This window comes from Typopeltis vanoorti, chromosome 21, assembly GCF_054136105.1.
Source record: "Typopeltis vanoorti isolate ZY-2024b chromosome 21, IOZ_Tvanoo_1.0, whole genome shotgun sequence".
Classification (NCBI taxonomy): Eukaryota; Metazoa; Arthropoda; class Arachnida; order Uropygi; family Thelyphonidae; genus Typopeltis; species Typopeltis vanoorti.
Window position 1 is genome coordinate 9,867,020 of NC_143569.1, and position 13,892 is coordinate 9,880,911.

The window sequence follows — 13,892 nt, forward strand, 5'->3', positions numbered from 1 at the left end:
GGGAAATAGAGAGGTGACATCAAAACTAGCCATTGTGTCTGAATTTTTAAGGATATGATTTTTAACGGTATTAACAGTATTAGTGATTTGAAATGGACTGATTTTTTTTACAGAAGAACAGGAGTTGCTAGTATGGGGAGGGAAGAAGGAAACAACTTGGCTAAATGTTGGGCAAGTTTATAGATGGGACATTCTATGTTACTGACTATGGGGAATAGGAGATATTACATTTGCGAATTTTTGGTAATCCATAAATATGGAGTAGTTTAACATGAATTTGTTTTATTTTTTTGGATGATTTCTTTTGTCCAGGAAGTCACATTTTTCAGTAATTTTCCCTTAAATACTTTTCCCTTAAAGACATAGTGGAGTTTTGATCTATAATTTGGTACATAGAACCAAACCAAATTTGGCATGTAGAACCGTCACATAGGAGATCTTGTATAGTTCTATTATAATCTTCATGATCCATGGTAACTGTTGCATTTCCCTTATCGGCTTTTGTAATATTAATATTTTTATTCTTATGCAACTTTTTAAGGCAGTTATTTCATTATGTGGTATATTGTTTGTTGGTAGTTTAGCCATTTTTAGGATGTTTGCTATATCTAAATGCACATTATTGGCCATTGCCAGTGCGAGATCATAGATGCCCTGTTCAACCTTCATCATGATTTTTAATTTTGAAATTTGTTTGGGTGTGATGGTAAGGTTATACCCTAGACTAAGAGTGTTCTTGACTTCTTCAGTAAGTACTTCTGATGATAAATTTACAACCATGGGGTCTTGTCGAAGTTGTGGTCAGAACGTAGTATGTTGGCACTGTTGTAGGATTTCATATTTCTTCAGGTGTCTTGTTTTAACTTTTGTGAATTCTTTTTTTGCAGCAACTTTAGAGATGTAATGTAGTACAGTCCACATTTCTGGATTTAACACATTGATTAGTTCTCCTTGTAAAGCAGTGATAGAGCTGTTTAACTTACAAGCTCAATGCAAGTGTTCTTGACGCCTCAGTCACCCGCCTTTCAGATGGATCACTATCTTTTTCCATTTACAGAAAAACCAACACACACAGGAATATCCATATATAAACAATCATATCATCCAGTCCGACAGTATGGCATTTTGAAAACACTTACACACAGAGCCAGAGCCATTTGTTCTAATGATACAACTCTGTCAACAGAACTCAAATATCTGTGCCATACGTTCTTGGCCAATGGCTACAATTCCTACAAAATAGATAAAATACTACATAGCCCCATTACTCCCTGCCTCTCCTAATACACAGGACCACAACATTATCATTTTTATTCCCTATGTCAGAGATACATCAGAAAAGATAGTCAAAGTACTGATGAAACATGGCCTTCGCATCACATTCAAACTTCATGTTAAACTACCAACTCTGATCTGCTCGCCTAAGGATAAACTTCACCCTCTAGTACACCCTGGGAAGTATGAAGTTCACTGTGACTTGGCCTACTATGGGAAAACAGGAAAGATTGGTTAACATCTGCCTGGAAGAACATAAAAAATACATTCGCGACTATAATTATGACAAGTCAGGACTGGTAGACCACACTTTGGACACCCTCTTCACACAGGATTAGATGGAAGAAAACAAATGTGCTATTTAGAAGTCGTTACAGATCCAAAAGATTATTTTTTGAGTCAGCCATGGCTATGAAGAATTCTTCTAATCTGAACAAATATGGTTGCATTAATTTGCCAAAAATTTGGGAGACTGTTATCTTAAGAGCAACTCCCACATAGCTGTATTTTTTTAAATTTTTTTTTTATAACATTAGAGGGTGCAAAAAATAGGACTTTAGATCTTTTGTTCATTACAGTTGTATTGTTTCACTTACTCACTGTTGCATATACATGTGTTGTGCTCTGGTAATGCTGATTTGAAATCCAGCGAAATATAAGCAGTTAATAAAACATCTTTTGATAACATAGTTTGTTTGATGCTGTTAATACCATTAAAAATAAGTCATAAATTGATGTGTGACTTTTGGAATCTCAATTTCTTCGGTCTGAGAGATGTTTCAACAATCCATTCAGAACTTGTTGCTTTGTTGTGAGATCACAGGTGAAACACCAACTCCTATCTCCTGTAATGATTTTGTTAAAGAAAGTTTCATTTGCATCTGCCTTCAGGACATCACCATGAACATGCGTGCAATCTCCTCTTTGCTAAATCTTCACTCAGAATGCAAAGAGCAATGCTCTTAGGAATGTTTGAAGCTTCCACTATCGTCATTGATGTGATTTGATGATCGTTCTTAACCAGCTTAGCATCAGTGGCAATGTGTTCCTATGTTCGAGCCTACGTGGGGTAACCACTTTTCTCGTTATCTTCTATGAACTCCCTTTCATCATGAAATCATGAATACCACTTGATGACAGTAGACTGATTCAGAGTCTCATGTCCATACACCTTTTACCATATTTCCAGGATTTTTGTAGCAAAAAAAGACCACTTTAAAACAGATTTTAATCTCATTCTCAGTTGAATTTTCATATCCATGACATATAAAGAAAAAGTACTTTACACTGTACATCATAACTCACACACTACTGAATGTAAATTAATGTCACCTCACTCTCTGGGGGGGGGGGTTAGACATTAGTTGGTATTACTTAGCTAGCACACTTGCCAATAGATTGCCCCCAGTACTGTATGCATAACAAATCAAATCCTAAAACTTATGGACCACATTGTGTACTATACAATGCATGTGAAATACCAATCTGGCTGAGTAGTAAAAAAAGAAAGAAAAAAAATCCTTAGTCCACCATGGTACTAATGTACTATAGGTTTACAAATTTTCATGTGAACTGTCACATTAAAAAAAGTAAAAAACATAGTTTAAAATATATATGTGGTATATAATTATTAAGAAATATAAGAAATTTATAAAAATGATTGACTTACCCTTGCAATATTTTTTAAAAGATCCCATGGACCTTCTTGGTTATCCATTGCTCTCTCATGCACAGCTGTAAGAGTAGAAAACTTTACATTGCCAAAAAATAATATTACTTACTGGATAAAACTTCAAGTAATCAAATGGTATTGTATGGCTTAGTGTTACCATGACACTTTCACTTACAGAGCAAAAGACATATTTAATTTTAAAAAATTATCCACTACTCTGTGATTATCATATAGAATGGATCAGATATTTTAAGTCATATTATTTTTAGATAAAGGATACTAATCATCAAGTTTGAAATTAGTGATACAAGAAAAAATATCAGGCATTTACCTGATTAAAAAATTATCAGGCAATCACTATCTCTGGAGTGAAGATACTCTGAGAGACTAGTTAGGATCAAAGTGCTGCTTGATCGATTCAGAGTCTCATGTCCATACACCTTTTACCATATTTCCAATCCACAGATGGATAGGCAGCACTCTGATCCTCTATAGAGGGCAGTATGGCTTTGTCAAAAGGCAGGTCTTATTTTAGTCAGCTCATGTGTCAGCAGGTGATAATGGATAAGAGAAATGACTACTGAATGATATTGTGAGAGTCCCACTCATACAGACTATTCAAATACCTCTGTAGGACCACATCAGCTAAATTCCTTGGCATTTTTATTCATATGCAAACAGTTGCACATCTACAGTTAAACTGTCCCAATATCATTGATATACAGGGTGTTTCAAATTAAAGTAACTCTATTCAGAGCAATCTATGGAAAAAAACCAGTAGTCAAAGTACCTTCAAACTGGATAGGTATCCTAATCAGATATCATGGGGAAAGATTTTGACAAAAAAAAAAAAAAGTTCAAAAATGATCAATAGGGGAAATATGGCACTGTGAGCAGAAGAAAATTTACATTAATGTGAACTGGATGATATGCAATTGTGAAATGATTCAGAATCAATGACAAATGAAGTTATTTGATGATGTATGTTTACTTTGCTTATTTCATAAAATAATGTGATACAGAAAACATATTGCATAGAGCCAACTTGCTGCAAGGAATAGTCTAGGAGATCTGGATGATGATGGAGGCAATGCTTAATGTGTCGGCCTTTGTGAAGGAAGTAGCTAATACCATCATACAGTCGACAGTAGAACGCAATTGATTTGTTGAAAGGTTTCGCACCTGATGTGCAATTTTGTCTTTCAAATCTGCCAAGTGAAGAACTTTGCCCCAATGCTTTTGAAGTAACCATAAAGCCAAAAATCACATGAGTTAAGGTCTGGTGAATTCAGTGTCCATTTCATAGAAAAAGAGTGAATGATTACTCTATCTCTGCAAAATGTTGATTACTGAACTTCATATCCTCTGTGATAAGATGTTCCATCATGCATCAACACTGTTGTATTCGGGCACCCTCTTTGTTGCAGTTGTGGGATGGCAAAACTGCTCAACATATTCCAATAATGTGTAGTCATGATCATGCCAATCACAGTTCATGCTCAATGAATTTCTTCAAAGAAAAACAACCCAATAATGAACTTGGCTGTAAATCCTATCTATACTGTGACCATTAGCAATTGTGGACTGTCAACTTGGGAAAGTTTCATGGAGGGCAGAATTGGAGGGATTGGATGGGATATCATTAGTGCTTGGGAAATTGTGAAGGAATATTGGTTAGCAGCAATAGTAAGCTGTATTCCACGAGTGAAGAAGAGGACACAATTTGAAGTAAAATGGATGACAAACAATATTAAACAGGAACTGCATGCAAAAAAGAAGCTATGGAAAAGATATAAGGAGACAGGATGCATGAAGAAGACACAGGCCAGTAGAGTGACTAGTATGGTATGGAAAGCGAAACTGGAATATGAGAAAAGATTGGCCCTTAGATCCAAGGAAAATCCTAGGGAATTTTTTAGCTATGTGGCCAGTAGGAGGAGAAATGACTGTGGAAGATTGACATTGGGGGTTAAAAACGGAAATAGAGTGACTGATGCACAGGACATAGTGGAATTGTTCAATGAACACTTAATAAAGTGTTCATTGAACAATTCCACTATGTCCTGTGCATCAGTCACTCTATTTCCGTTTTTAACCCCCAATGTCAATCTTCCACAGTCATTTCTCCTCCTACTGGCCACATAGCTAAAAAATTCCCTAGGATTTTCCTTGGATCTAAGGGCCAATCTTTTATTGGAGTATTTCATCCTGGAGGAGTAAATTTTAATACTAGAGGGATAGGACAGGTTCGAGGTTTAGAAGTGCAGGAGGAGAGTGTGTTTCAGATGCAGAGTACTCTGGTTGTCAGTAAAGCTGTGGAACTAGATGGTATTTCACCACTGGTTTTGAGAGAATGTGCTAAAGAACTGACAGCCCCGTTGACCTGGCTTTTCAATGAAAGTCTGGCTATGGGAAAGGTACACAGGAAATGGAAAGAAGGTAAGATAGTGCCATAAGGGTGGTAACAGACTGGAATGTCTAATTATAGGCCAGTTTGTGTGTCATCAGTAGTATTAAGATCTTGGAGAAATTAGTGAGGGACCATATACAGCATTGGGCAGATGAGGGTAATGTTATCTGTGAGCGTCAACATGGATTTGTTAAGGAGCACTCTTGTTTTAGTAATATGCTAGCCTTTAATGATAACGTTACAAGCGCAGTAGATGAGGGAAAGGCATATACTATCATTATTCTAGACTTAGCAAAGGCATTTGACAGGGTGCCACATGATAAGCTGATATTCAAGTTGCAGCACATGGGTCTGGATGTCAGATTGGTCAACTGCATTCACGATTGGCTGTCCAATAGGTATCAGAGAGTTGTATATGGTGGAGCAATATCAAAGAGGCAGAAGGTTACAAGTGGAGTTCCACAGATCTCAGTACTGGAACCTATATTGTTTAACCTTTATATCAATGACATTGTCCGTGGATTGCAAGGGGATATTCGGATGTTTGCGGATGATGCGAAGCTGGGAAGGGTTATTAGTAATAGTGCAGATGTGGTAGCCCTGCAAGAGGATTTGAATAAGCTAGATAGATGGGTAAATGAATGGGGATGTTGGTTTAATGCAGCAAAATGTATGTAAAGTCTTGAGGTTCGGGACACATCAATGTGACACTTCATGCTCTATTGGCAGAGTCATACTGGAGGAAGTCGGGGAGACAAGAGATCTGTGGTTGATGATTGATAGAAACTTGAAATTCAGGGGACATATTGCAAAGGTGGTGAAGGTAATACAGAGGATTGCTGCAATAGTGAGAAGAACGCTGAACTGCAGAGATAAAAACGTTATCATTCCATTGTATAAGACTCTGATCAGACCACACTTAAGCTATTGTTCGCAGATTTGGTCCCCAGGATTTGAAGGGGATAAATTAACTGTGGAACGGGTACAAAGGCGGATAACAAAGATGGTTTAAGGACTGTACAATGTTAGTTATGAGGATTGGCTGAGGGAATGTGGACAGCAGAGTTTGGTCACTTAAACATTATGGGAAAGGAAAGATTTAAAACAACTGCTTTTTTTAATAAGATGTCAGAAAAAAAAAACAGAGGAAGACTAAGATCAAGGTGGACTAATACAGTGAAAAATGCCTTGGAAGATTGAAATACAAGATCTGCCAATACTCGAATTCTGATTTTGGAGGCAGATCATCAATAGGAGGTTGGTAATGATGAAAACTTTGCATATAGTACTATCAAAATATCCTGCATTCCTATCCCCCCCCTTAAAGTATATATCACAGTAGGATATGATGATAGTCATCTCTGAAAGCCGTGATAGATGATCATAGTAAAACAAACATTGTATGATTGCAAAACATCACAAAGTCCTATAAAAGTGACTAAATCAAGAGAGGAAATTTTACTGATTCTTGTGCATGGACATACTGTGTATGTCCATGAAAACGTGTGCACACACAATCCATTACTCATGTAGTATCTGCTACATAGGAAAAGCAAGCTGCTCTGAAAAAATCTGTACAGCAAAATATGTCAAAGATGCTGAAAACCAAAGGATACATAAGTGAAGTCTAGTTTTCTGTATAACAAATGGAACGTGCTCTGCCAGCAAATCAAGATGGCCTATGTTGCTTACAACGCATCTAGAAATTCAAGTTGGCTTCTGAAATGTTGTACCCCCCCCCCCCCTCCCATTGTAAAAAAAAAAAATCAAGTACTTATATAAAATCAGGTCTGGTCTTCTCTCTCTCTCTCTCTCTCTCTCACAAACCTCGTAGGGTTAATAGGCAGTATTGTTTTTCAAAACTATTTCTGTGTAGGTAAGTCCAGCAAACCTTTACACAACTATGTCCTGAGAAATTATGCAAGATAGGACAATAATTCACACTGGACTTTTGTCTTGTTTTGATGTGAGGGAATTTATCTATCAAATTTTTGGTAGAGGCTTTTTTTTATTAAGCTGGTGCCTGGATGGGGCTGGCCCCTTAACCAATACAATGATGTGTATGCCACTGGACTATTTGTCCATTGGTTTTATGGACCCTCATTATGGCAAACTGTTGTTTCCCTACAGACAATGTATTATGTATGTTAATTGTGTGTGTTCTAATGGGCAGTTTGCCTGCTCTGTGGAGCAAAAAAAACCTGAGTTTCCAAAAAAATACCCTCCTGGAAGTTTTTCATATGAGACCGGCTAACTCACCTTCAGTTGAAAAGCCCTGATAAAGGTTCTTTGTATCCTAGGCAGGATTCAAACCCAGGTCTTTCCAATCAAAGGGCTTCGTCTATAATGACTGAGCTATGGAGATGCTAGAGTTTTTTACATCCTGTATAAAGCATAAAATGACAATTATTAAGATATAAAATTTCTTATGATATTTCACTTAATATCACATGTGGAATAAGGACCTGTACAAAAAATAAATTTACTTACATCCTTTGTCCAACGAAACTTCACTAAGTCGATATCTGTTCACATCTGAAGGATCAAGACCAAATTTTTTAAGTGCTTCAGTCATAACATCTTCAACACACGTATCACTGGTAACATCTAACACTTGATGAGTATTCAATGCTCTAAAAATCATAAAACCTAAACTTAGACCATTTCAGAATTAAGAAAATTAAAATTAGAGAGCATTTATAGTGATTCCTCAATTAGGTGATCATATTAGGAAATGGATTTACTGGTTAGTTAATTGAGTGTGATTAAGTGGATGTATTACAAAGTTCTGTTCCAGGAGTCACATGACATGCAAACCAACCAATTGAAGGCCTGGTTCACTAAAGATTTGGTTATTTGAAAACCCAATAATTGAGAGATCATTGTATCACTGTGCATTCATCAAGTTATACAGCATTTGGAAACAAAATATCTCTAAAATCCATTTTAATGGAATATAAATGTGAATAGGTCCACAATTCCACCAGATCATGATGATCACAACTAATTTTTGCATCGCAACCAGGTCTGCAACATGGTTGTATGTTAGCATTTTTGCTTTCCAACCAAAAGGATGTGGGATAGAATCCTATTGTGGACAAGGATGTTCATGATTGCCTTTATATGCGAGATGAATTTCATTACTTGGTGCGAGACTCCATCTCCCCTGCTTATCGAAGGCCAGAAGTGGCTTATAAAAAGTTCTGTGAGAACTTTTGATGTTTATGTGAGAACTTATGTGTTTGGTTTCTAGAACAGGGTTTCCAGACTATGATAAAAAAATCAGTACAAATATAAAAAAAATTACAAAAATTTTTTGTAATTTTTTAAAGATGGAAAAAATCCTTGGTCCTCACATCGTACTAACATACTAAAGGGTTACAATTTTTTATGAGTGGGAGTTCTGTAAAATTTTTTTAGTTTGGTGTCTGTTTAAAATACTAATAATTATGTCCCCATTCTATTTTAACAATGCTGGTTGAATATAGCTGTCTGTATTTAAAATAAAAACTGCTAATAAAGTTAACTTTATGTTACTGGCATTTTGAGTTTCAATTATGAGAACTGAAACTCAATTATGAGAACTATCAGTTCTCATAATTATATGGTAAGAAAAACATTATTATTATTATTATGCAACACCTCCAGGGAGTCCAAAGCCTCATTGAGGGAGAGCACCTACTTTACAACTCTCTGTCTCCACTACTCAATACACCTACTGCAACGAACCACAACCACACCAACGGCATCTATTACCCACCACCATCACTAGTATTTTCAAAGACAATCACAAACACCCATACCCACGGCAGGATTTGAACCCCCAGCCTTTTGGCTGGAGAGCGGATATGCTAACCACTCGGCCAACAAGGCCAGCAACATATGGCAAGAAAAACTTACAGGCTAATTGAAAGTATGGATATGAGAGCCTCTAGTAGAAAATTTTGAAAAAAAAAAAAAAAATTCTTAAGCCTCATAAACCCTTTACCTGTTCAATACTATGTAGTTAATATATATATATATATATATATATATCCCAAATGACATGCAAAACTCATTTTAGTTGCTTTAAATGCATGTTATGTAGGAACATAGAGACATATTTACCTCACATATAGCATTAGTGTGCTATTAGTGTTCTAGTTCCTGTTGTGTGTGGGATACAAAACAAGAACCATGTAAAACAAGGTTCTATTTTAATATCGACCATAACATTTAATTGCATATTGCTTATTGCATGCAATGCTTATGTGCATAAAAAGTAAAAGTTTCAAACTGTTTCTTAAGTTCCCATTACTAATTTGTCTGCTTAATTGCATATCATTTATTCACAGATAATGCATATCCAAGCTGAGTTAAATTTCCCATTTATTAACCATCTGAAAAAGTTAATTGAACAGTTTTTTGTTTTTTTTTCAAAAAAATTTTTTTTTTCTGTTTTCTGTTTTTTTCAGAAATTTTTCAGTTTGCTGGTTCTTGGAGATGTTTCCCACACGCATATATTATTATTTCGGACTACTCCAAGGATTCCTTAGACTCATCAAAGGAGGCGCTAAATATCATGTCAATATCCAACATTCGCATCTATCATACTTTGCTTTGAACTCATTCACAGTCACGGCACCCACAACAGACTTTGGCAATCTACTCCACTCATTCGCTACACTAAGAAACCCTGGTGCCCAGATCTGCATGCAGTAGTCAAGACGGGGTCTTATCAAGGCTCGATAAAGTCTTATCAAGCTCCAAGCGAAAAACCTGGTTCGAATATCTTTGGTAACTACACTCAGTATCCATGGATGGGCCATAATTCTCTCACCACCACATCTGTTCTGAAAATTTTCCTCTGAATTTTTCAGAGGAAAAGGAATTACTGAGGGATTTTTACAAGATGTAAAAATCCCCCAGTAATTTATTTCTTTGTCTCAATCACATCACCCCCTTTTCCACCTACCAACCAGTTTTTGTAACCCACAAATGTTCAACCTGTTCTCATAAGGTTCATTCCATAGAACTGTTGCCATCTTAGTCACTCGCCTCTGGATCCTCTCCTTGACAAGACCCCATCTTAATAAGATGGGGGGTCTTGTCAAGGCTCGATAAAGAGGAACAATTACTTACTTGTCTCTGCTCATCAAAGTATTCTTCAGTAACCAGTATTCTGATCAGCTGCTTAAACCACTTTTGCTATGTAACCCTTCAACTTTAACTTCCTATCCACTAATACTCCCAAGTCTCTGGCTTCGTCAATTTCCTAGAATACAGTTCAAACAATGTTATATACAACTGGTAATCTTTTCACCCAAAATGCATAACCTTACACTTTGCCACATTAAACTGACAGCCATTCTCATTTGCCCAGTCTGCCAATCTATCCAAATTATCCTGCAAAATTTTGACATCATCTGTATTAACTATTGCTCTACCCAACTTTGCATCATTGGCAAATAACTGAACAGTTCCTTTCAGATCCTTTCCTATATCGTTAATGAACAAATTAAACAGTAGCAGTCCAAGAAGAGAACCCTGTGGCACATGCCACTGGTCACAGGCTTTCTTTTGGACTATACTCCTGAATAAACTACTGTCTGATATCTCTCCATCAACTACCCTCTTATCCATTTCCATGTGCTGCAGTTTACTCATTAGAATTCCATGTGGTATTCTGTCAAAGGCCTTTGCAAAGTCCAGCAATATCACTGTAAAACCATTACCTTTATCCAACTAAGCTGTCATATAAAACGTGCTTCAACATATATGTTATCCACTTGATGTTGAATATACAGCATAATATGGCATAATATCTCATATGTGTCTCATAATATCTAGCATTATATATCGCATGTTCTCACGTAACATGTTTTGTGGCAAGACAGTTCCTTGTGTGGTAAATTAGGAATGTCTAGCCTGCAGTTGTACTTGAATCAAAAAACTGCTGAATGCATAAACTAAAACATATTTTAAACATTTTATTTTTACTCAGTCATGTCACAAAAACAAAAGTACTTGAGTATTTAAAATGAATGTAGCAGAAGTGTGCTAACTGAACAGTTCCTTTCAACCATTTATATTTATATAGTGTAGCTTTTTATAAAAATGAGTTCAGAAGCATGAAAGAAGAGATTAAGATGTTGACAAATTTAAGTGATGCGAGACAAACAAGAGCCAGAGTGATAGAAAGTCATGCAAATGAAAGGATATTGAAAAGGAGAACCAGGAAAAAAAGAGGAAAATGAAATAATGCAGGAGTTAGGGATGGAGAAATGACAGGAAGGCAGGTAATGGGAGTGCAAAGAAAGAGAGAGAGAGAACATGAGGGATGCAAGTGGGCAAGGTAGGAATGGAGCAGTGTGAGGTATGGAGATTCAGTGATTCATGGAGTGCAAACACAGATGCTAGAGTGCTTGCCTGAAGAAATAATACAGTGTGCTATAGCAATTAAGTGAGGTAAAAGGGTCGATGATTGTTAGGGTGGGTAAAAATTAACTAAGAGGTAGTGTGGATTGGCTGGAAAAAGATCTGAGGTGATACTGCAGAAGATCATGAGAGAGAAAGGATGGTGAGCATGTTATCCACTTGAGGAGAGCATCCATAATGAATGTCATAATAACAAGAATGTGTTGAAAAAGAGGCATGGATTATTGGATGAATTGAGTGCATTTGAAGACAGAAGAGACCTTCCTTATTGAAATGCAAGAAACAGTGCATTTCAATAAGGAAGGACATAGGCATCTAGAGAGAATGTTGTTCTTGGGACAAGTGACAGTTTTAGTGCAGGGCTGATAGTAACAGGGGTGACCTCTTGTAGGTATAGTCACTTGGAAGAAGGGGTAAATGTATGGTGTAATGAGTTTAGAAGCAATGGAACTTAGAGGGAATAATAACAGAAATAGAAACACTGACAATGCATTGTTGTTTCTTTATGCAAATGCTAGGAGTATAGGAACAAAGGAAATGAAATGGTGGCACTGACAGCCTCGGCCTGTCCAAAGATTAGTTATCAGTGAAACATGGTTGACAGAAGAAGATATGCTGAAAGTAGTAGGAGTAGTAGGAAATAGTATATTTTTGCATGATAAGAAGGAAAAATGTGTGGTGGAGTATTGCTTATAATAAGTAATAGGTTGTTCCATCTCAGGATGGAAGATTTGGAGGGAAATAGCACTAATGTGAGGTGAAGGTGGGCTAGACAGGATTAGTGAATGTTGTTATAAGCTAGAGAACACAGATGACAAACAGCAGGAAATGTTTAGGCAGTTGAGTTTGGCAAGTGCAAAACAAATAATCATCACAGGAGATTTTAACTACACTGGTATAACTGGGAAGAGGAAACAGAATGTAGTATTCAGAGAATGGAATTTCTGGAATTCTTGAGGGACATCTTAGGCAACAAGGTTCAAGAGTTTTGGATTTGGTCTTAGCATCTGAGGATCTGATTTTAGTTGAGATGACATCCCTATCCCCAATTGGAGAGAGAGAGTGACTACATAGTTCATTTGGGGATGAACAAAGAGAGATAGAAGTATCTAGGAAAAAGGAATTTATGTGAATTGTAAGTGGGATATATCATCAGTACATGGGAACTAGTGAAGAAGTATTTATTAGCAGCAATGACAAGTTGTATGCATGTAATGAAAAAAAGAACATGATTTGATATAAAGTAAACAACAAGCAATATCAAACAGGAACTGCAAATAAAGAAGAGGTTATGGAAGAAGTATAAGGAGAGTGGTGAGGAATAGACGCATGACAGTATAAGAGTGAGTCCAAGAAAGTGACTAGCATGTTAAGGAAGGCAAAACTTGAATATGAGAAAAGATTAGCCATGAATTCCAAGGAAAATCCAAAGGAATTCTTTCATTTTATGTGGCCAGTAGAAGGAGAAATTATTGTCGAAGAATGACGCTATTAGACAAAATGAGAGTACAGCGACTGATGCTCAAGACATTACAGAGTTGTTTAATGATCACTTTATTCTTCACTAGTTCCCATGCACTGATGATATATCCCCCTTACAATTCATAGGATTGGAAGGAGCATAAGATAGTGCATTAGAGTGGGGATAGAATGGAAGAGTCAAACTATAAACTAGTTTGTAATTCTTCTATAGTTAAGATTTTAGAGAAAGTAGTCATGATACACTGTATATACTCAGTATTGGACTGATGAGGGTCAAGTTATCTGTGAGGATTGGAATGGATTTGTTAAGGGAAGCTCTTATTTTAGTAATCTGATTGCCTTTTTATAATAAAGTAACAAGAGCAGTTGATGACAGGAATACATACACTGCTTTTTTTTTTAAAAAGATGCTAGGAGTATCAGAAACAAAGGGATAGAGTTTGTTGCCTTAGTCAATATGTTGCGACCTCAGATTGTAGGAATAAGTAAGACCTGTCTATCAGAATCAGACCTACTAACTAGTATCGAGTGCATGTGTACAGTATCTTTAGGAAGGATAGTGTGGATAGGAGAGGAAGGGCGTGCTGCTAATGATATTGGATGACTTAAATCCAGTTAGAGTTTAGACCTATGAAA

General features: G+C 36.5%; 1 protein-coding gene across 3 annotated transcripts in view; it reads right to left on the bottom strand.

Moving 5' to 3' along the window:
- Window positions 1–13,892, bottom strand: part of LOC150094613 (diacylglycerol kinase theta-like) — a 570,433-nt gene that overhangs the window by 285,881 nt on the left and 270,660 nt on the right. For all 3 annotated transcript variants that reach the window (XM_090411566.1, XM_090411564.1, XM_090411565.1), the window contains 2 exons: window positions 7,848–7,990; window positions 2,945–3,009 (listed from right to left, as the gene is read on the bottom strand). In XM_090411566.1, the coding sequence (XP_090267692.1) occupies window positions 2,945–3,009; window positions 7,848–7,990 (208 nt within the window). The remainder of the gene's footprint in view (window positions 1–2,944; window positions 3,010–7,847; window positions 7,991–13,892) is intronic.